At 45.0% G+C, this 23,029-nt stretch overlaps 1 protein-coding gene across 1 annotated transcript in view; it reads right to left on the bottom strand.

The window, feature by feature from the left end:
* The window catches only part of MYO7A (myosin VIIA), a 79,542-nt gene that overhangs the window by 42,264 nt on the left and 14,249 nt on the right, over nucleotides 1-23,029 (bottom strand). The window contains exons 2-13 of the mRNA XM_066572293.1: nucleotides 16,177-16,290; nucleotides 15,017-15,169; nucleotides 11,961-11,978; nucleotides 8,959-9,143; nucleotides 7,406-7,527; nucleotides 5,478-5,620; nucleotides 5,276-5,389; nucleotides 4,297-4,450; nucleotides 3,565-3,641; nucleotides 2,218-2,337; nucleotides 894-1,036; nucleotides 322-532 (exon numbers count right to left, since the gene is read on the bottom strand). Of these exons, the coding sequence (XP_066428390.1) occupies nucleotides 322-532; nucleotides 894-1,036; nucleotides 2,218-2,337; nucleotides 3,565-3,641; nucleotides 4,297-4,450; nucleotides 5,276-5,389; nucleotides 5,478-5,620; nucleotides 7,406-7,527; nucleotides 8,959-9,143; nucleotides 11,961-11,978; nucleotides 15,017-15,169; nucleotides 16,177-16,290 (1,554 nt within the window). The remainder of the gene's footprint in view (nucleotides 1-321; nucleotides 533-893; nucleotides 1,037-2,217; nucleotides 2,338-3,564; nucleotides 3,642-4,296; nucleotides 4,451-5,275; nucleotides 5,390-5,477; nucleotides 5,621-7,405; nucleotides 7,528-8,958; nucleotides 9,144-11,960; nucleotides 11,979-15,016; nucleotides 15,170-16,176; nucleotides 16,291-23,029) is intronic.

Below are 23,029 nucleotides of genomic sequence, written 5' to 3'. Positions count from 1 at the left end.
ACAGAAATTAATTAAATATCACCAGTATGTAGTTCTGTATTCAAAATAATGCTCCAAAAGGAGTGTATTTAACATTATTTTCTCTTAAACTTTGCCAATAGATGTTTTTGAGCCTCTTGCAGGCATATTTTCCCATCAGAAACACTTGTTTCTGTGACACTGATGGAAGAAAATATAAAAGAGCATTAAAAATTATAAATAGGCAGGCCACAGGTGAATGTGTGTTTGGGGCTGAGCAGATCTCACAGGCTGCCAGCATGCAAGTGCAAAGGGGATAAAATCAGGAGAGCCACTGGCAGCAAGGCTGAGTCCAAAACACACCTTGGGGAACTTGCTCTCCTCGTCAATGAGGGAGATGATGTTCATAGGCTTGATGGCAATCATGTCCAAGGCATCCTGGTTATCCGTGAACTCGATGTGCTGCCAGTTGATATTCTCCAAGTTGTACTCCTCCTGCTCTAGCTTGAAGACGTGGCGCACAAAGAACTGTTGCAGGTTTTCATTTGCAAAGTTAATGCAAAGCTGCTCAAAACTGTGGAGGGAAGGTGAAGAAAAGGCCTTTTTATATAGACCCTGGTTAATTTTTTCTACATCTCTCTTCATGCTTTAAGCAATACTCTCAGACCTTGTCAACCACTCAGTAAAGCTGCTGTTGGCTTAGAATTTCCTTATTGGTTCAGACAATCAGTTTTTTCCCAAAACAATGTTATGTGTGTGGTCTAAATCAGTTTAGAAACTGATTGATTAGCTCTGATAATTTCTCATATAGAAATAGGCTTGGTCCAACCCAGTCCATCCAGTTTACTTCAGGAGAGGTGAAAGGACTGCAAGACCTTGAGCTTGGGCTTGTGAAGGAGGATTAAGACCTGGTTCTCCTTTTGCAGGATCCATACCTGTTCACAGTGAAGTTCTCAAAGCCAAAGATGTCAAGAAGGCCAATGGATCTCCTGATACTTTTGAGTTCCTGGGAAGGAGGTCTGTAAATTGCAGCATTGATCTTCTCCACGATCCACACAAAAAGTCGCCCATAAATTCCCTGCAACATCCCAAAGATGGGGCTCACTGAGACAGTTCAGTAGTTTGTCAGGCTAGTCTGTGTCACCACTTCACCCTTGATGGCAGGTTCTCCTAAAGCATGGCCAACAACCAGACAGTCCCTGAGGATGTGCTCACCAATGTTTGTGCCAGACTCTTGGCATGGTTTAAAGCTTCAAGAACCATTATGTAGATCAAAGAAAACAGACCCAAAAGTCTAGCTAAAAGACAATTGAGAGCAAACCCCCAAATTTGGATAGTGCTACATTTTGGATCTTTGGGCTTGCTGTGAAGCCAGACAGTCCTTTCCTGGGTTTTCACACATTTCTCTCTACAGATCAGCAGAGCAGAGCATGTTACAGTGCAAGAACATCTTGTTCACTTGAACAATGTGCTCACTGAAACAGTGTAGCACTGGCTGAACAGTCTGATGATCTAATGACACAGATATTGCTGCTTCCGTAATTCCAGAACTTCGTATTTTAAATTTTTGTTAATTTTTATTTTATAAGCTACAGCAGTGTGACCAAGAGGGGAGACTAATTCTAAGGCCCATCACCACTAGAGAAGACACTGCCAGGATTTGCAGACTAGTTAGCTTTCAAACCAGCTTGGCCGACCAATTCCCCACAGATAAAATGAGGACCCAAGTTGGTCAAGGCATGCCAATAATGCTTGTCTTGCAATTTTACATAGGGCTACAAACAGCACAGCAGAGATCCACACCTATCCCATCAACCTTCTTCACTCCAAAACCTCAAGATGTTCTAAGTTCTCTGATGGCTTCTGGACTGCTCTATTCCTGGCTGTGTGTTGTTCAGCTGTATTTACTGCTGCTTATGTTCCCAAATCCTGAAATTCATGTGTGTGTGCTAGAGGTGTTGGTAGAGTTGCTCTGATTTACAGTAGCCGAGGATCTTTCTAGAAGCTGAGGTAAAGTAATTTCAGAATGCTGGGTCCTTCAGCAGGTCCCCTTTGAGTACAGACAATCTCCAATCCAGATGGCAAATCCCTTGCAGAGCAGGTTACATACATTCCTTTCACCCCAACTCTTTGTACATCCCAACTAGAACATGGTTTCAAGGGCATTTGCTGATCTGAGCTCACAAAGGCACAGTCTCAGACGGGGCAGGTTTCTTCAGCTTATCAAGAGAAGGCACAAGGAAATGCCCTGAGACTTACCTTTACAAAAGCGTCCCTCACATCCAGCGCTTGTTCCATGCTGAGAGGGGTGGAGACAGTTTCACCCCTGGTGATTATGGTCCGGCTGGTAAGGCAGTTCATCACGTCCTGAGGCTCAACCTGACAGAAACAACACCAAACACAGCTGCTCTACAGGGGAGGTACCTCAAATGAACACACGGGCATTTTCAGAGAGAAAAATTAACATTTTTATACTGTATTTTAATCTGGAAGGTGTTCTTGTGACTTAGCATGAGATGTTAATGAGGTGTGGGAGGACAGGATGAGAAAGCAGAGCAAAGCCTGCAATGCTGTATGCTACCAGCATGGGTTAAAGCTTTGCATCACCTGGACCCGTTTTTGTACTTCATCAGGGAAATGTCCACTCTCTAAGTGGACAGAGAACTGTGGATCACACTCTGGGACAAGCAGTGCCTAAGGAGATGAGATGATGTTCCTGTTAGCTCTTCGGAAGGCCACTGAAGAATGCCCCAGTCACTGCATGGATGATTTCAGTGAGGGTCATCACACCTCACTCTTCAGATACACAGAACATATATGACATCTGTCTCAAGTATCATTATGAACTTTATCACTGAGGGAAACACCCTACTTTAGGGACTGAGGTATTCTGGATGCCATTTCTAGGACATTGTGCTAGACCCACCAGAGGGTCTGTTCCTACCTGCTGGTATGAAGGGGAGCTCTGATAATCGGATCATGGAATCATAGGATATTTTGGGTTGGAAGGGACTTTTAAAGATCATCTAGTTCCAACCCCCAACAGTAACAGTTTCTGCTAGACCAGGTTGCTCAAAGTCCCATCACACCCGGGTTTGAACATGCCCACAAGTGGTGCAGCCACAAAATCCCTGGGCAACCTGTTCCAGTGCCTCACCGCCCTCAGTGAAGAATTTCTTAATATCTAATTTAAATCTGTCCTCTTTCAGTTTGAAACCATTCTGCCTTGTCTTATCATTCCATGTCCTTGTTAAAAGTCCCACCCCCAGCTCTCTTGGAACCCCTCTAGGTACTGAAAGGGGCTCTAAGCTGTCCCCAGACCCTTCTCTTCTCCAGGCTGAAACACTCCAGATCTCTCAGCCTCTCTCCATAGAAGAGGTGCTCCAGCCCTCTGAGTATCTTTGCAGCCTCCTCTGGCTACTCAGCCCAGATGGAGACATTCACCTTCAAGCTGCCAATGCAAGACACAATATGGCTTATCCAGGGCTCTTCAGCCTCCTAGAGCTAGTGGTGCAAGGGGAGGCTGGCTCAGACAAAGCTTTGCCACAATACTAAAAAGCTGGGATGGAGTCAGAAGGGGACCAGCAGCACTGCAGGGCCACTGACCTCCAGCAAAGTTGCCGCAGTGATGAGCGATGCTGACTGAACAACCTCACAGGCATCCAGGTTGTCATAGGTCCGAGCTGGGGAAAGAAAGGCAGAGGGAAAGCCATGAGCAGGGGATGTGTCTCTGCAGAAAGTGGATGGCGTGAGGGAAAGGGTCATTCTCCACTGTCTCTGTGTGATGTCCTGGCAAAATCTGGCCATCAGAAGGGAGAGAAAAGTTCACACATCTGCTGGAGTCCTGCTGCTGACTGCAAAGGACCTGTACTCTGCTCTGCCAGACCAGATAGTAAAGAATGTAGAAATGTTTTAGCATCTAAGTGCTTTAGGCTTCTGCCTTCTGAAGAGGCTTTTTAAATCACTATGTCATTTCTGACAGCAGAGCTGTTTGGTACATTTACAAAGGTATATCCAATCACACAGGCACCTGTCAAACACTCCATTAGTCTCTCTTTGTAAAACCTGAGTCCACTGAATAACCTCTGTCCATATTCGACCTCACAACACTCAGAAGTGTGGATGTCATTGAGCACACTGCAGCCTGGCAGCGCTCCTGTGGGCAGGTGGAATTATTCCTTATTCCTTGTCCTTAAAATGCCATAATAAGCACTGAGACCCTGGCATGGCACCATGGCAGGTGTTCTGGATACAGCTCTCCATCCCTAAGTTTGGCTGCCTGTCAGCAGGCAGAATAAAGAGCAGCAGTGCACTGGACCATGTATTTTGTCCTTTTACCTTCATACTGCAGGTTGCCCATGTGCAGGATGGCAGCCAGCAGCTTGGAGATCTCCCAGTTCTCGGTGTCGGTGAACATGAGGACCTTCATAGCGGAGCGGATATTGGCGTACTCCTTGCTATCATCTCTGCCATCACAGGTCGTGCAGTTACCCTGGGGAGGCAAACGGGGCACACACTGCATGGGGCAAAGCCAGGGAGCACCAGGGTATCACCCTAAGCTCTCAGGGCTTCCCCCAGAACCAGCAAGGTTTTGTTTAAGGCATGATGCTGAACTTGTGGATCTGACTCTGCCCTTTGTCATATTCTATGACTCAGTGCTGAGCCTTGTGACCTACACTTACCCTGTTGTCCCCAGGTACCCCGTGTCTGACTGCCATCAGAAGAAGAGAGAAAGCTCTCTGAGATGGGCATAGAGAGCTGGAGGGTCCCACTGATCCAGTGAGAAAGCTGGGTCCCAGCCTTGCTGATGATGCACCAGCCTTAATTACACCTGCTTCTATCAGCTCCTCTGGATATCAACACTGGTATATAGGGAGCGGGGTTGGAGATTGCTGGCTTGGTCAGACACTTGGAGCACACACAGCTCAGCCCCATATTCTGCTGAAAACATGCCATCCAGACAAGCACTTCTCTATACCTATCACTGCCTCAAGAGCAGCAGGTCTTATCTAACACCCTGGCTACTTCCAAACATGTGGCATGGGCCCCATACACCATCCCATCCAAGCTTGTGTTCTACTTCACAGAAAGTGGGGAAATAGCCTGGTCTAGACACAGGGATTAAGGATTTCCACTAAGACTATGAGCCTTGTGGTGGTGAGACCAAGAGATTTGTCAAACCCTGTGGCAAAGGCTCAGGAAGGTCATAACCAGCAAAGCAGCTCTTGGCTGCAGAAGCACCTCTCTTTTCCTTCTCCCTTGCTAAGGACCTTTCACCACATCACCCCACCAAACCTCTGTTTCACTGCTCTCTCACCATCGCAAGGTAGTTGTAGTCTGTGGCTTTCCCAAGACCCAGCTTCTTCTTCTGCTCCACGGTCATTCCTCTCAGCATGCAGTAGAACACGTGGTAATTCCTCTCATCCTGGGCCTGCAGGAGAAGAGCAAGTGCCAGCTCTGTGAGGAGAACGGCACGGCAAAAGTTGGCTGCCCACGCCTTGCAGGTGCTATCACCTTACCTGCCTGCACACCCGGGACTTCTCCAGCAGGTACTGCTCAATCTTTGCCCCCTCTATGGCTCCCCTTTTGTTGAAGTGGATGTCGATGTACTTCCCAAACCGGCTGGAATTGTCATTACGGATGGTCTTTGCGTTCCCAAAAGCTGCAAGAATTATGGTGCTTTAGAGAGGGTCTGATGCAGGGAGGATGATGGATCTGGTCTCAGTGCGGGGGGGGGAAAGTCAAAAGAGTGAGGCTGAGAGGGTTAAGAGCAGCCCCAAAGCCTTCCCTTAAGTTTGGCTGGATCAATTTCATCTCAGTGTGAGGAAACAAGATGTATTATCAGATGACTTTCCTTGGAAATACAGAGAGGAGCACAGAGGAGGAAGCTTGGGAATGGGGTGACCTTATCCAGGAAGTAGGGCTAGGACAGCAGGATTTTGGCAGCAGCTGATGAAATTAGAGGAGAGTTGAGCAAGAGTGGCTGCAGTGTGAAAGGTGACACATTCAGAAAATGGCAGAGATACTGGTGAGTGATTTAATGACTGAGAGAGAAATAAAAGGGAAAATGCTTCCAAAAGGGAAATACAGACAATTAAGCCAACCTCCAGCAGGAGACTTCTCTCTGCAAGCAGACTGTGCAGAGAAAGGTACCCGTGTCCACCTTCTGTTGGGTGTGGATGAGTGCCCTAAGCCAGTACACCCTGCAATTTCTGCTCCAGGATTTCTGGCAGGTGATGGACAAGCACTTGAATTACAGAGCCTCTGTTTCCTGAATCTCAGCAGTGCCCAAGTGCATATTCAATAGTGCCCTGTGTGCTTGTCACACTTCTATTGGCTCCTAGAGGGTAATTCACCAAGCAGAGGAGGTAAAAATCAGAATGGTTTGGGTTGGAAGGGATCTTCAAGATCATCTAGTTCCAATCCCTCCACCAAGGGCAGGGGCACTTCCCACTAGATCAGGCTGATCAAACCCCTATCTTTAGAGAACAACCCCAATGTTACTCTTCAAAGAAAATGCAGTTTTTCTGCATAAGCATAAAAGGTACATCTGGCATCATTTTGGGTCAAGAGGGTTAGATAACCTATTTAATTTACAGATATCCAATTAAAACAGCGGGGTTGATCACAGTAACAGCCTGCCAAAGAACCTATTAAGGCCACAAGCTGATTCTCATTGTCTGGTTCTTTCTTGGACTCCTCTATTTCTTCTTGTGCATTCTGCTGCCATTCACTGGTCTTGGAAGGAAAAGGTGGGGTTTGCTATTGTATACAGCCAGCACAAAGTGCTGTGAAGCTCAGGTCCTATTAAACTGATGTTTTATGGAGCCATCTAAGAATAGGAATAGGATTCTTATTCCTTAGAACCATTCTTAAGAATAGGAATAGGATTTTTGCAACTATGGCCAAAAAAAAGCAAATAATTAGTTAGCTGAATGCAGCACTGATGGGATACTGAAGCTCTGCATGCAGTCCAGCACTGGAGGATGTGGTGAGATTTTTCAAAAGAGCAAAAAAGTATTGAACAGCACTTTTACATACTACACACAGAATTAGGTAAAATTCAGGGTTTTGTATGGATTTTCTGGGAGGAAAAAAGTACTGTTTTATATGGAAATCCACTTTTTTCCCCCAAATTTTAAAGTAACAAAATAGTTGAAAAAATAATACAGGTCAGCTGAAATGCTTTGCTTTCAACAATAGTTGTCAAAAATATTAAAGGAAACATTGAGAGCTTAGAGAATATTAGTCTTGTGAAAAATAAATTCAGATGGAAAGAATCTGAATGCATTGTTTAGCAAAAGTGTACTTCAAAAAGAAGTTTTGTCACTTTTTTGGAAACTCAAAGTGTGACATAAGTGTTTTACATTTGGTTATATTTTATGGTTCCTGAATCTGTTTCTTATTTTTTTCCAGCAAAATAATTCTTTGTTATCTGAGGCCTCACCTTCCAAGATGGGATTTGCCTCCAGGACCTGCTGCTCAATCCAGGAGTGCTGACCACTGATTGCTGCCAGGAACTGCAGAATCAGTTTTGTGCTTTCTGTCTTCCCTGCTCCAGATTCTCCACTGCAAAGACAAAGGACTGGAGGTCAGTGAGAGCCATGCTGCATCCCTGCCAATGTCCCTCTGTCTCCAAAGGAACTTCTGTCTCTTTGTCTCTTCTGCTAGCATAGGCAGGATGAGACCATTAAGGGTGGGTTCCCAGCATCCCAAGGATGATCAAACCTGGTTGTTGGACAAATGATAGGACATGGTATCAGATAGCTCCAGTCAAGATCCAGATTTGCTCCATGTTCCATTTGGCCCAAACTGTTCCTTGAGTTTGGGTACCCCCAGCAAATGCCATCATTCAACCAGCACTAAGAAGGTTGTGAAGTACTTTCAGTCAGTGCTTTTCTAGGTATGATCACCAGACCATGACCCTGTGGTCCAGGATCTACCTGTTCCCATGGGACATCTTCATCACCAGTCTTGAGCTGTGATAAGGCAGACTGTGAAATACAGCCTTTTACCAGGAGGGACTTCCACAGGTCTCCTAGGCTTGTTCTAACAAGGGTAGGGGAGAGAGGAGAAGCTTATGGGGCAGAAAGCCAGAGCTATTCCTCAAACTTTTCTCTGCACTGAAAGATAACCTCAGTTATCTTATGAAAGGGCTGGGCAGAAATATTTGGGTGAGTCTATGACGTGTCTGATACATGGGGTAGCCAAAATAAGTGACCAAAATAGACCTTCCTGACATTGAGTATCTAGCCTTGGCCTCATGGGCAAATAGTTTCAATTTTCAGGTCACTGTCACACTGCATTGACTCTACTATAGGCCCTACATGATGCTTTTTTAGACCAGCAAAATAAGCCTTACTGAATGGCCTTTTCAGACTCCTGTATCTGAAATACTGCACACGGGATGTTCCAGAGTTATGGCTTTTCATTCAGTGAAACTTAGGGAAGGCATGCCTTGGGGAAAAGGGTGCCTCAAACGAAAAAGACTGTGGATTCTGAATTTATAGGATCATGTTGGAGGGCTGAGGACATCAAATCTGGCTTTGGGACAGATACTGGAGGGAACTATAGGCATAACTGGGATCAGGCACTCCTTGGTGCCCAAGGTTGATCGGTCCAGAGCAGAGCCATGCATGGAGACACCATTCAGGAGCGTGAATGACCACAGGTCCAGTGACCAAGCTTGTCCCTGACCCTCCCTTGTGCAGAAAGTATCCATGTTTGCGTTTTTGATGTCTGTAGGAGTATTGAGCTTAAATTGAAAAGTGGAGGTTAAAAATGAATATGAGATCTATTGAGTTGCAAGGGTAAAATACCAAAGTATTGATAAAGCACCTCTACAAGGAACAGACTGACTGCAAACAGAGACCTCCTCTGCACTGGGAATATGTGGATGGAAGATCTAATCGGTCATTCAGGCTGTTCCAAATCAAGCATGTTGCATCTGCTCAGCATGTGCTTTCAGGATATGGCCCATTTGGAAACTCAGCAACTCACCTTATGATACAGCACTGGTCCTTGTTGTTGCGCTGCATGTTGAAGTAGCAGTTGTCTGCAATTGCGAAGATGTGTGGTGGCATCTCACCAATCTTTTTGTTGGTGTAGAGGCGTATCTGCTCGGGTGAGTAGATGGGAAGGAGCTGGTAGGGGTTTACTGCCACCAGTATTGAACCAGTGTATGTCTGGGGGAGAAGCACATGAGGGTTTATGGGGACAGTGAGGTGTAGCTGAGAGATTTTAGCAGCTTGGGTGGGATGTGGATGGAGGCCAGAAAAATCAAGGCTTTTTAAAAGCTGGATGAAAGATGATGCTCAAGTCAGAGATGCTTGCAGGGAGAGCCAGGGGTAAAATGGGAACAGAAGTCCCAAAGTACCTAAATAGGTTCATATTCAGCCTTGCTCATGCACAGCATGGTTTCAAGCCTTAATTCATATTTTGTATGCTCTCGGTTAAGATTCAGACTCTTAAGAGAAGTTCATTATTTGCAAAAATATCACCAGAGCCAGCATATATTCATACATTTCTACTGCATTGCACATACAATGAGAAACCATAGGTGAAAGAAACCTGACAACCATTCCCATATCTCAAGGCAGGATCAGTTGGACCTAAACCATTCTGACAGATGACTGTCTAACCTGTTTTTATCAATCCACAGCAGCTGCTAAACTTCCCTCTGCAATGCATTCTTCTCTACCATCTCTGCCTAACCAAATGTCTCCATACTTCAGTTTAAACTGGGTCCTGTGCAGATGGATATTGCCCACAAAGTCCTGACATATCCCTTCTCATCTATTTCTGAAATTTTGTAAATGGCCTTTGGTCCAGCTGTCCTGGGCCTTGGGTAGCAAACTCCTCTGTAGTATCTTGTTCTTTCATTTCTGCCCTTCTAGAAGCTGTTTCTCTCAAGCCTCTCATCAAAGGACTCATGAACTTTGTTATCTTGCTCAGATGAAGTGCTGAGATTAGGAGGTTTGGCCACATCCCAACCTCAAGGCAGAGAATAAGGATCTCCTTCCACTGTTTCATCTGTTTAAAAGTCAGTGTCTAGAGGAGGTGAGTCAATGGGCCTCTACCTTGGGTTAGCCGAGGGGCATGAGATGAAGGCTACTTTCACTCTGTGACTTCAAAGAATTCAAGTCACTTTCTCTAGGTTAATTTTTAGCAACTGAAGTTACAAGATTAATCTTAGCTTTCCTTCTTGCTGGAACCAGCTGTAAAAGTTCCCCCACTACTGCATATCTTTTTTCAGGAAACAAAATAAGCAACTTCAACATTCATATAATCCTTATGAGTTTTCATCTGCATGGCCTAAACCCAGTAAGGCTTCGGCACAAAGCAGCAAAGTGGCACAGCCAAGGATGCTTGTGAGGGAGAAGAAATAATTTGCCACCATCTGTCCAAAACTTGCCACCAGTTCAGGCTTCCTGAAGGCAGCCAGTAGGTGGCAATTGTGTCCCATCGTAGGGAGGATGAAAGCCATTAGGGGTTCCTCACCTTCTACTCTCATGGCCAACACAAGAGAGCAACTTTCAGTTCAGTCCCATATGAGGTTTGACTTTACAGTGCTAACTGAGAAAGGACACAATACTCTTCTCTGTAACAGGGGATTATGTGCCAGTAGGGGAAAAAAGCTCTTTGAGCTTCAGAACAATGTTGTCACAACTCCAAAGGGTAGAAATTGGCTGTGAAATCATGTAGACTGGATTTTAGAAAAAGAAGGCATTGAAAAAAGGGAGCAGAGACATCCCTCCAGAGAAGCCTCCTTCAAAGGGGACAGAACAGGTAACCCCAGTGCTCAGAGGAGGAGGGAGCTCAATTTCTGAATTGCATTATGACAGCAAGATCCCTAATGAAGACTCCTTTGAGTCTTCATTATTTCATTAATTTCCTCTTTACAATTTATCACCAGGGGACATTTTTAGGGACATTTTTAGGAACATTAATTTTAGGGACATTTTTAATCTTCCTTGAGCTTTTTTTAAAAAAAATGTAACTCCTTGCAGAGGTCTCTGAAATCCCAGCATTTCAGTCAGACTGGTCTGCCCTGCCACAAATGTAAACAGAGAGGCTTTTAAAGGTGTTAACCATTAGGTATTCTTTCTGGATGCTCCCACTGACCCTTCCCTTGTGATCCACAAAACCCTTTGTCAGCATGAACTCTTGTACTATTGCTTGTTTTTGTAGCTCATTCCTAGTTGATAAATAATCACAATTTGCCCAATTCTCACAGCTGACAGAAGGCAAAACTTTGTTCACTCTGTTGATCAGGGGCCAAAGGCCACTTCCAAGGAAATAGTAGCTTACTGGTTTCTATTGCTAGGTGATGTCAAAGCCCTTTTCTATTGGAAAAATAAAGCTTTACTGAGAGCAGGGACTCTGCCGAGCTGACCACAGGAACTGCATCTCACAGCAAATTCATTACTGCCTGCATGACCTACATTTTAATTAGCCCCAAACAAATCCTTTCTGAGCCTGCTTCCCTCGCTACCCAGAACTCCATGGCTGACTTCATCTGGATTGTTATGGGGTTAAAGCTCTACCAAACATTACTGCCATTTGGCAGCCCTTAGAGAGCAGCAGCAGGCACTGGTTTCATGTCTAGATAAAGAGATTTAACCTTACTCACAAGTCAAAACTCCCCACCAGACTCTCTTGCTATTCAGCGTAGTTTCTCTTGATGTGTTCAAGCCAAACTAAGGGCAAGAAGCCCTTGTTGAAGTTTTTCATATTTTGCTGCAGACATTTCTTCCCTTCGAGTTAAGGTCATTACTGAGAAGAACTTAAAGCTTTAACCACATTCACAGGTTGGGGGCTTTCCATCTCTGTGTCACAACTTCACCATGTGGGTCAAGCTCTGCACCAAAGCAGATGGATGTTCTCCATGCATTTATGAAGCAGCAGCAATGGTGGTGCAAAGTAAATGGTGAACAGAAAAAGGTGATCCAGTGGAAGGCATGACAGCAATTGCAAATGACATTGCCAAGAGTCATACTTACCCTCCCACCGCAGTTTGTCTTATGAATAAAATGTGAGGGAGAAGAAAAAGGGAAATTATATTTTATTAGAGCAGAACTACATCCTCCACAAAGCTAAGGACACAAGGAAACGAGGAACTGCAGTCCCATTGGAAAAGTAATCATTTACTCAGCAGGCTCAGAAATCCTTTCAAGCAGTGAAACTTCACTGTCTTTAAGACAGTGCTAATTATACCATAGAAAAAAACCCACCTCTGTCTTTAAGACAGTGTTAATTATACCACAGAAAAAAAAAACACCTCAGTGGGCTGGGTATCCCCTGCACACATGGCATCCATATGGTACCTTGGCTTTGCAAAACTGTCATCAATATTTACCACATCCGACACAAATCTACTCCTCCTAGTGCCATCACTCCTAATAGCTGAGATCTAAGGTCGGGCTCCTGAGCCTCCAACTACACACCTGTAGACAGAAGTGGTGTGCATACCTCTCTATCAAGCTATGCACTCTCTGTCATTTTGAGAGTGTAATTCTGATTTTGAGATGGCTCTAATTGCTGTGCTATGCCCAGTTCCTGGGTTGGCACTCCAAAGCCATTAGTGATGTGGAGCAATCAAGACACGGTAATCTGGAACCTCTGTGATGCAAATGTCCTTGTGGGATGTGGCCATCCCTTAGGCAGGAACTCTGTAGGACACACTGCACTGCACTGTCACCATCAGACCAGAAGAACTTGTAGAGAAACTGATGTGGCTATTTTGTCACTTCAGCCCAAATCACCACCCACACTCACCTCCAGGCTGAAAGCTGCCCTTTACATCAGCCCTTATTAGGATGATGTTGCCAAACAACACTTTGCACAGTGCTTGTTTGTGTTCCTAATCTTCCTGGATGCCTGTGCATAGCTTGGCAAGGGAGCTCAGAGACAGAGCTTTTTCGAAGGAGCTTGGTGTATTCACAGGCAATCTGATGATACTGTACACACAGAATTCTATCCAAGGACCTCAGGTCACTTGGAGAGGCAACAGGCACTTGCTGGATAATACAGACACCCCAAAAGAGACACATGGATGCCACTGAAAAATACCCAACACCATCCAAACTTTCTCAGAGAGAGTGGCAGAAATACACTTTGTGCCACTTCAGGGTGCCCACAAGCAGGGGAAAAATGGGCAATGCTCAATAGGTAAATTCAAGTTCCTTGAATGAGCCAATCAGCTACAAATTATTGGCCATCTGTACTTCTTGGGTGGCATTCAGGTTGTTTGAATTCAGTTATTCACGTGAGTGCTGCACCTAACCTTGAAGACAGATGCGCTGTGAGCTGGGGGAGGTTGGACTGTAGACCTCCAGCCTAAAATTTTCTTCCAACATAAACTCCTCTATGATATCCAAACTCCAGTCAGCTCTAAAGCACCTGAGAGGCACTTCTGTTTGCATGACTGAAAGGCAGTCTTGTCTCTGCTGGCTCTACTGACACCTCTGGTGACTGCCATGGATGCCCATGGAGACACCACCTCAAGTATGAATTTGGGCTATTAACTTGCTAATTTATCATTATAAATGGCAAGAAAATTTGATTACAAAGGGAGAAACCTAGTTCATCTAATGTGGGAATAATTTTCTGATTATACTATTTTTGTCTAAACTGACTATAGGGCCTTAGGCATCATGCACAACAAATGAAGTGTCTGAGGGAGAGATGCATTTGGAGGTCTCTGTTCTCCCCCAGGCTTTGGGGAATTATGGATGCCTTTTCAGCACCCATGTCCCCTTCCTCCAGGATTGTACTCCATCTCTGAAAGAAGAGATGGATCTCTCCCAGAGAGGGGCAAGAAGCTGTCAACATATTAACAGCCTGTGCAGCAGAGTGGTGTCTGCTCCATCACTGCCCAGCCCTAATCCAAAATCATCCGATCAAAAAGCACTGGACATCAAGCAGTGATGAACAAACAGACTTGACAAATAAAATCCCACCTATACTCTGTGAGCTTATTTTATCCGTGAAGTCTGACTGTCTTGCAATTCCCTCCAGTCCAAAAATCTAGTAGTCTCTAGAGCCTTTTAAAAATCAAATGACCAGGAGGCTTTGAAAAGGTCTTCAAAGGCACAGCAAGTATTTACCTGAACATCTGAAAACTGTAGGATTTAAGAGTAATACCAAATTTTCCATATTTGCAGAGGCTGTTTGAGTACATTATCTAGCAGCAAACACATGTGCACTCTGAATTTCTGTCTGAAGAGTTTGCAGAAAACTACACAGCATAGAGAACACTGATAAAGTTAGCACAGAGACTTGAATGCTGACTCCTGTCCTGCTGGGGAGGTGGCCTTTGCGATGCTGTCACACAGAAGAGAGATGCAGCCCTCACTGGCTCCCTGTAAACCCCTCAATCTGTGAATGTCTGTTTGGATTGGCAAGGCTGCACTGGGTCCACTGGGCATGACATGACTGAGGTGACCTAAGGAAGGACACTGCTATCCTCAGAGATCAACTGCCAGGATCTCAGGCAGCCCAGGGCTAATAAGCCATGAACACAGACTGGAAAGGTTTTTTAGAGCTGTTCTGGAAGTTGCTTACTTCTTTATTCCCAGTTATTTCATGCATGCCTCTCATCATCCTTTCTCCACCCCTTCCACCTCCAGCAATAGTTGTCTTCAGCCCATAGGGTTAAATAAATTAATAGTCCAGGGCAAAAGGGTCACATTCAGCACATAGTTTACACCTCTACAGAAGTTTTTGCTTTAGGATGACTACAGTATGCTCATGGCCCGGGTTGAACTGGTTACTCTGTGTGCAGAAAGCTAATGCACATGCCCAAAACTTCTACAGGGGCAGGACAGCAAGGTGGTGTTGACTTTACCCATCACCTAACTCATGGGGTCTTTCACTGGGGCATCTAGAAGCTCTGCAATGTCCTCCAAAGTCAGAAGCCCTTCACCACCAAGGACAAGGTGAAGGTAGAAACCCAGATGCTCAGTTCAGTCAGGGCTCCCCCGACATGGATTCTCCAGAGCTAAGGAGAGCAGGGGGTGGAGTGCAGAACCAGAGGTAAGGTGAGGTGGACACTCACATAGATGAGGTGCTCCCGATAGCGAATCAGCAGGTTCCTGAGAATTCCTGCCTCGTTCAGGTCCCCCAGGCGGATCATGTCCTCCACTCCATGGATGGAGGTGGGGTGCATGGGTTTGATGTGGCTGGCATTCTGTGGGGAAATCCAGTGCTCCTGGGAAAAGAGCAAGGCCACAGAAAGGTAAGTCAAATGAGAGACCATTTGGATGAAAGACACAAACAGCCCACCCCAAAGAGAAGGATCAGACAGAAGGACATACACAAGAGATCATTGGCACATGTGCCACAGCTTCTATTCCTGGGGCAAGGCAGTGATGAATTTGAAAGATTTGTAACAGAAGAAGGAAAACATATTTTTATTGGAGTTTTATTGGAGCAAGAAGAGACAGGAGACACAAGCCATCCTGGCAGGAGCCTCCTGCAGGGCAACATGGTCATCCAGAACATCAGGGGAGTCTATAACAAATAGCACATTTGTATCCCCCTTCACAGCTGCATTTTCACATCACTGGTTAACCCTCTACCACAAAATACTGTTGAGCAGAAAGAAGATGATTTAGAAAAGGAGAAGGGGATGGTGAAGTCATACTTTTATTGGCAGTGTTATTTGGACTCAGCACTTCTAAGGGCTTCCAATGCCACTGCATATTGCCCACAAGGACCTTGCCAAACCAAATCTCTATTACCCTTGAAGGGAGTGAGAGCATTTAGAATTACCTCAGCAAGAAAAAAAAAGAAGCACAGAGAACACCTTGATACAGACCTTACTCTAAAATAGCCACCACTGCACAAAAACAGAGGTGGGAAATTGAAGGAGAACCAGTGTTTTGGCACATCAGGTATTGTAGGAGGTCAGGAAGGACTGGATAACAATAGAGGAACCTCAGGTGTAGGTGGGTTTGCTAAAAAAACTACCTAAATGTATTTTGGGGGCTTCTGCTATCATTGTTCTCAAGAAGGTTCTCAATTTTGCACTCCCAGTACAGCCAAGAAAACAGGGACACAACATTGTCTTGTCTTTACAAATAGAAAACTATGGCCCAGTTGATTCCCAAGGACATACAGGAAGGCCATAACAAAGTTGATTATGATGGCCCTGGGACCCCTGGCCTAGCAAGGCCATAGAGCTGAAGAAAGGACATCATAAGCCTTTTTACGTACATTGCCTTCATCATCCACGACCTGGATCTGTCCGGAGTCACACAGCTTAACCACCGCTCCAATGGGAACGTCGAATTCCCGTCCGGTTTTGAGGTCCATCCACACATAATCCCCCTAGAACCAAAGACAGCAGTTACACTCAGTGCTGCAGGGAGTTCAGCATCCCTTGGGATACAAGCAGTTGACGTTTTGTAGCCAAGTCATTAGCACAAGTCAAATGACTTCCCTGGCAAACCACAAACCACCCCTTTCCACAGAGGCTCAGGACAGCAGATGCTTTGCATGTGGCACTTGGGGATGTGGTTTAGTGGTGAACACACTGCTGCTGGGTAAATGGTTGGACTCAAAGATCTTACAAATCTTTTCCAACCTTAATGAATCCATGAATCTGTGAAATCCCCTGCAAGGTGCCAGCAGCAGAGCATGGTCCACACAGCATATGGACCTAACTCTGTGCTGTCCCACTGCCCTAACTCTCTGCTTCTCAAGCTCATGATTGGTTGCTGGTCACAGAATGGTTATAGAACAGTGATCCAGGCAGAAAAATCTTCCCAGGTAGAGGTTTCCCTCTGTGTAATGTACAAACTTAGGAAGTCACATTTAGAAGATGGTTCTGAGCTCTGCTAAGCCTTATCTGGAGGGTTGTGGCACCTTTCTTCCTTGCAGAGAACCACTATCAAACATTCCTTGGAGACTGCTGAAAAGGGAATGACTAAAGATGGGTTAAGAACATAAACAGAGAGGCAGATATTTGCCCTTCTTCAGGAGTTCTCACAGCTACAGCAATATGTAGGTGGCCTGTTTGTATTTAATACTTCTCAGTGGATTTTATCTGCTGTGAGCACTTTCACTTGAGTCCTGAAGCTGTGCAAAGTTTTAGCATCCATAATCCCAAAAGGCTGTGTCTTTTTACATGTTTCAAATGTTTTACCTCTTTCATTTCAGACCTCTGTGTTTTCATTTTGAAAGACACAGCATGCAGTTGACCCCTACCCATTCACTTCATGTCACTACTGATCCTATACACCTCTGTCAGTCCTGCTGGGCAGGGACTATCTGCTAATCAGCTCTGTGGATATTAAATTACTCAAATGCAAAAAAGCTTTTAAAGAAGCTGTTTTCCTCAATACAAAAGCAAACTCCAAAATAACTCCAAACTAAAGCCCCAAGCAGGACCCATGCTGGAACAAAGCAGAATTATTTCCCACCCTTTTTTGCAAGATGAAAGGGTATTAAAATGGGGAGCAATCTAGTTGTCAGGTGAGTTTTCATTCATGCACCTGAGATTAATGCTGTGGACTTGTAGCCCCAGCTAACACCACATTCTTGGGGACCAGCTCCACTTGCACCTATTAAACATGATGCAAATGTGGTATCTACCTTTTGAAGTCCTGAAAAACTGCTGGGAGAGGGAGAAGGGAAAACTAGGATGTATCACTTTGCATGTGCTCTGATATAACCCCCTTCCTGAGTATTCACTATCAACCATTTCTGTGGACAGAGCAGATTTATAAATTTGGTTTGGCCCAATAGCTGCTAAACAATGTTCGTCTCTGTGCTGGGCAGGGGCAACTGGAGATGTCACCATCCAAGTCATCCATTAAGACTTCCAAGAGACACAAACCTGTGAGTACCACCAGGATGTAAGGTTACACTCAGGGATCCACACATGAAGAAACTACACACCAGGAATTGTCAACCATTCTGTGGCAGACTTTACCCTTGGCAGCTGCTTGCTAGGTTTCCACTAGGATATCAACAAAGTCAAACTGCTTTCATGGAGCTCAGGATCCAGTCCTCAGCTTGGGTTTTCATTTCCTCAGAGGGTTGTGCTACAGCTCTAAGTATCTTTATCCAGCTCATAAAAATATAGTATTAATACATTTTTCTCATTAACTGTTTTATCCTTACATGTCATAACTTAGTTAAAAAGGCAAAAAAAATCACAACTAATGAAAGCAGTGTCAGGAACAGATACATTATAAATCCAATTATATTAATATTTATTTTTTAGCTCCTTTGATCCAAGACTCTCAAAGCATTTCAGAACATTCAGCACTGTTATCCTCTCTGCATCACTGGGCAAATTCATGCACACAGTGGGTAACCTGATCAAGGTGTCAGCAAGAGATGAGCCACGTTGCTCAGTTCCTGCTCAGCAGAAAACGTTTCCAACACCTTAGCAGCTCTGTAAAAATTGCACTTGATCAAAAATACAAGAATTGTAATGCCGTTTAAAAAAAAAAAAATCTCTAATATTGAATAGCTGTAAAAGCAGCCTGCTTCATATGGTGTATTACCACACAGCTGAGATAAAAGGCAGTCTGCCCTCCCAAAGGTAAATTGATACTCTGCTACCACTAAGACAACTTCTGTGCTTTGTCTGCCTAATGCACAGAGTGCTCATCCCCTCAAACTGCTCTTTTTAAACCCATTAAAGTGCAGTTCTTAATACTGGTGAAAAAAGTCTTATGGGATGGGCTAAGTTGGTAAGCTCAGGAAGGTCAAGGCAGTTATAAAATAACATCACTTATTAAGAGTGCCAACCCATTTCCTTTCCTGACTTCAATCAATTTCATATAAACCCCATGGAAGTCAGTTACATTCCTTCTGCTGAAGCAATCACCCTCGGATCAGCCCCAAACCCAGCAGATGTATTGGGGATTTCAGGGCAAATCAGGGTGATTCATGCATTTACCAGCTGTGGCTTGTAAGTTGCATAACCTGACTCGTGCTCACACTGGTGCAGTTTATTCCCAAAATACATGACAGAGTACTGGAGAAGTGAGAATGCCACTAGACCCTTTACGGTATCAACCTGGTCTGCCTCTTCCTCCTCAATGCAACCAGTGGCTTTTAATACCCTTCCAAACTAGAAAAATCTTCCAAATTGCTCTGGGGCAGACCCTCAGGACCTCACAAACAGGGCAGTGACAACCAAACAGTGTTGCAAGAGGAGGAAACACCACGCAAGGATCCACACAATTCACAGAGAGGATCTTTAGGAGGAGCTTCCAAATGTGAAGAGCAAGAAGGTTGCACTGCAGGGGAGCTACAGTGCTTAGTGGGGGGGACAAAGGAGGAAGGTGAGAGAAGCTGGCGTAAGCAGTACAAGGATCCCATCAACAGCAAGACAGATTTCAAAGCAGCCTGAAAGTTTCCAGCCATGCTCAGGGCTTGGGACCCCCTCTCTTACCGCTAACATGGTCGTGGGCTTCAGGACCTGGTTGACATTGCGAAGCAGTGTCCATCTGCCCTGGTCTCTCTCCTGATCTTCCACCACCTCAGGGCATGGCTGCACGAAAACCACTTTCTTCTTCTTCAGCATCTCCAAAACTTTGCGGTGGTATTTGTCCCTCTCCCTGCTTTCTACGTGTACTCCACCATGAATGCCCGAATGCAGTGGCTGGTTTGCGCTAGCCCTGGGGCGCGACCATGCCTGCTGCTCACAGGACACCCTCTGACCTGATTCACAATATGGCTCTTGGTAAAGGTCTTCTCCTAGCAGGAAAATTTCCACGCACCAGCCATGGTCCTCCCCTGGCCAGCTGACATGCTCACTGTATGTGACCAGCCCTGTGGGAATCTCAAAGCAAACTGTACAACTCTGCTTCTCTTCACTTAAATTCTTCCAGTCTCTCCAGCAAGGGCTGATTCTCGGTCAAGAATCTGAAGGACACTGCAACTACCCGTTCAGGAAAAACAACTGCAGGATTAACAGGAAACTTCTTCATTTCCCCAGGACTCCTCTCCGTTACCTTCCTTTCTTAGTGAAATAACCGTCTGCCAGCTTGAGGACTTTCAGCACAGGAACACTCTGGGATACTTATTAATCCACAAATGCAGTCAGTCCCCATGCAACACATGGCATTTAATTAACCTAATACCTTTACATACCAAATTAACCAAAGCGCAGTGGGAACTCAAAACCAGAGGCCATCTGCATTTTCTTTAAACTGATCGCCTTGAGTAGATCCATAGCAACTGAATTTTAAATAATTGAGTGGAAGGTGTTCAGCGCAGCACAGCCTCCGTGCCTATAGGTGAGAGGAGAGCCTGTGCTGTGGATGAAAATGGGCTCAATACAAGGAGCACAGAGGTAATGAGGTTGCACAGACTCTACACCTGCCAGCTGCACATACCCATTTCTGCGATCACTCCTTCTCTATAATGAGGACTGTTGGAGTAAGGACTAATCAGGACCACTGGCCAAACCAGAAGAGCACAACGCATTTTACAGTCACCTTAGATTTGCTTTTTTCTTGTCCTGTATTAGATACACTTGAAATTTCTCATTTTCATCTAAGACAGGCTTTTCTGGTCATTTGGAGAATTTCAGACCACTATAGCTTGGCCCCAGTTTCATTCATTACAATTTTGAGTCTAAAGCAGTGCTATTTATAGAGACCAGAGCAACTAGATAAAACAGTGCAGCTGCTAAGACATTCTCATTTACCACTGTTTTAATGCAAAGCTCTACTAATGCCTTGATTCCATGGGGTTTTGAATCCATTTGTCCAAGAAGAGCAGGGCATGGGGGCATGGTTTATTGGTAGCTCTGGCAGCGTAAGGTTAATGGTTGGATTCAATGACCTTAGAGGTCTTTTCCAACCTTAATGATTCTGTGATTTTATATGCAAAGGAAGGCTTCACAGGTACCCTTCATGGGACACAGTCTCCGATGACAACAGCAGATGATGGGTACATTAAACGCAGAATGAGCTAGTTCTGCTCAGCCATGAGCAGCAGTGACAACAGCGAGGCAACCCTTGCCCAAAGGGTAGGCAACCTTGAAGGTTTAAGCTGTATTACAAAGCCCTGGAACAATAAGGTTTGTAATTCTTGTAGCTGTGCTGGGAAATTAAGGAAGATATCATATCTCACAGATAAGAAGCCAGGTGAAGATTAATTAGATGGATGTCCACCAAAGAAGCAAGTAAAAATGTACATGAGGCATGATAGTAATGCAGGGAGAAGGGGACAGAGTGAATGCAGCAATCCCAGGGGAGATGTCTACCTCCAGCACGACCTGAAAACACAGTGCTGTAAATGACTGCAGCTCTGCTCCCCTAGAAAGTGGAAGATAGATGTCAATTTAAAGCTGAAAAACAATGAGAGAATCCATGTGGAAGGAAAGACTGATTAAATATGTATAAAGGGACCCATAGGACAGGATCATCGGATTTGAGGAGGGGTCCTACAGAGGCTCTTTATTCACCAGAATACCTCTTCTCACTGCTGTGCCACAGAAACTGGAGCAGTGTGGGAACAGCAGATCCAAGACAGCAGCTGGAGTATTTATCTCACCTTGCACTGGAGCAGACAATACCATCATTGCTCATACTCTGTACCATATTTCTGAGACTGTGTATCCCAGTGTGCTGACAAAGAGCAAGCTAAGGTGCAGAGGACTGCAATGATTTGCCCTAGGTTATCCTTGGAATAGGATCCAAAGGACAGATGGGACCCTAGAGGGCTGAATCCTGACTCTGCAGTCCTATTATATGAGTGTGCTTACTTTTCTCCTGGCACTGGGGTTGCTGAAGATCTGTAATTTCACACATCACCACTATATTTTTTGAACTGTTCCTCTGCTAGCAGCAGATTTTCTGGGGACACTTAGGCAGAGTCACACGTGTCAGGCAGAGACACCTGGCATTTGCAGTGAGGTCTGCCTGAATGACCCGAGCGTGCTGCCTCCTGGAAATGGGAAACCCTAGTCCTTGGAAGGGATGATCCAGCTTGGAAACCAGCCTCTCTTCTCCATGCATCAAGAGGCAGAGCAACAGCACTAAGCCTCCTATCAGCCTGCTTTCTCTGAGGGGATGTGCTATGCCTTATGTGGGAAACAAATAAATGCACTCAGTACAATAAGGGGAGGGCCACAGTGGAGGAAAATAAACCTTTAGCTGGCTGGCAGCCTGTCAGCAATGCCATCCGGTTTAGATTACAGCTCCCCAGGGTAACATTAGACCCTTCCCTGCAGAGACAGAAGTATGAGCCAGAAGAGTCATGCTGGACCCTGCTCTGATGATTTACTACACCTCTGCAGCAGCAGGCACAGCTGAGATCAAGGTCCTGCTGTGACACGCTTTGTGCATATTCAAAGTAAGGGGTAAATGTTTATCCTAAAGAATTGATGTGACACAGGCAATAAGTTCATGCTGCTGCTGAAGCCTGAGCTCCCATTAAGTGCTATTGCAGTAGCATGGACCTTACTGCTGGAGAAAGAAGGGAAATTTCACCTACAGGAAGCACCCTCACAGCAGGTGAAACGCCTAATTTAATGAAAGCTTGGGTTTCTTTGTCCCAGACTGTTTTTCAGTCCCAAAGAAAATGCATCAGACACTAACAGGGTGGAAGAAGTGTTCTTGAATCAATTATTTTGCAGCTAGCACTGAAAAGCTAAGTTATTCAGTGACAAAAGGTCAGGTACAACTCAACTAACCCAGTGTTCACCTCTCAGCAAGACATCCAGACCTTTGCTAGATGATCATCCCTTTCAAACAAAATATCCTAGCCTAGCCTAGCTTATACTATGGGGAAAAAGCTTATTCAATGGGGAAAAAAAGAGGCACTTCTATGGTCACCAGGTCACCAAAGCAGGTAATTCAACTTGGTCAGATGATGCTGACCTAAAGGAGCATGTGAAGAGGACAGTTTGGAGCTACAAAACCACAGTACATGTGTCCAAGGCTAGCTAAGGTGGATATGGAAAAATCAGTGGTTAGCAGAGGCTGCTTATGGACTCAGGCCAACAGTTACTCCCTGCAGCTCTAAAACTTGCTTTTCTAAAATAAGAAAGATGATACCCTGCAGAATGACTGTTGATGCACTGTGTGGGCCAAATATT

This window comes from Molothrus aeneus, chromosome 2 (assembly GCF_037042795.1).
Source record: "Molothrus aeneus isolate 106 chromosome 2, BPBGC_Maene_1.0, whole genome shotgun sequence".
Lineage (NCBI taxonomy): Eukaryota > Metazoa > Chordata > Aves > Passeriformes > Icteridae > Molothrus > Molothrus aeneus.
This window is presented reverse-complemented; position numbering and strand designations above follow the sequence as displayed.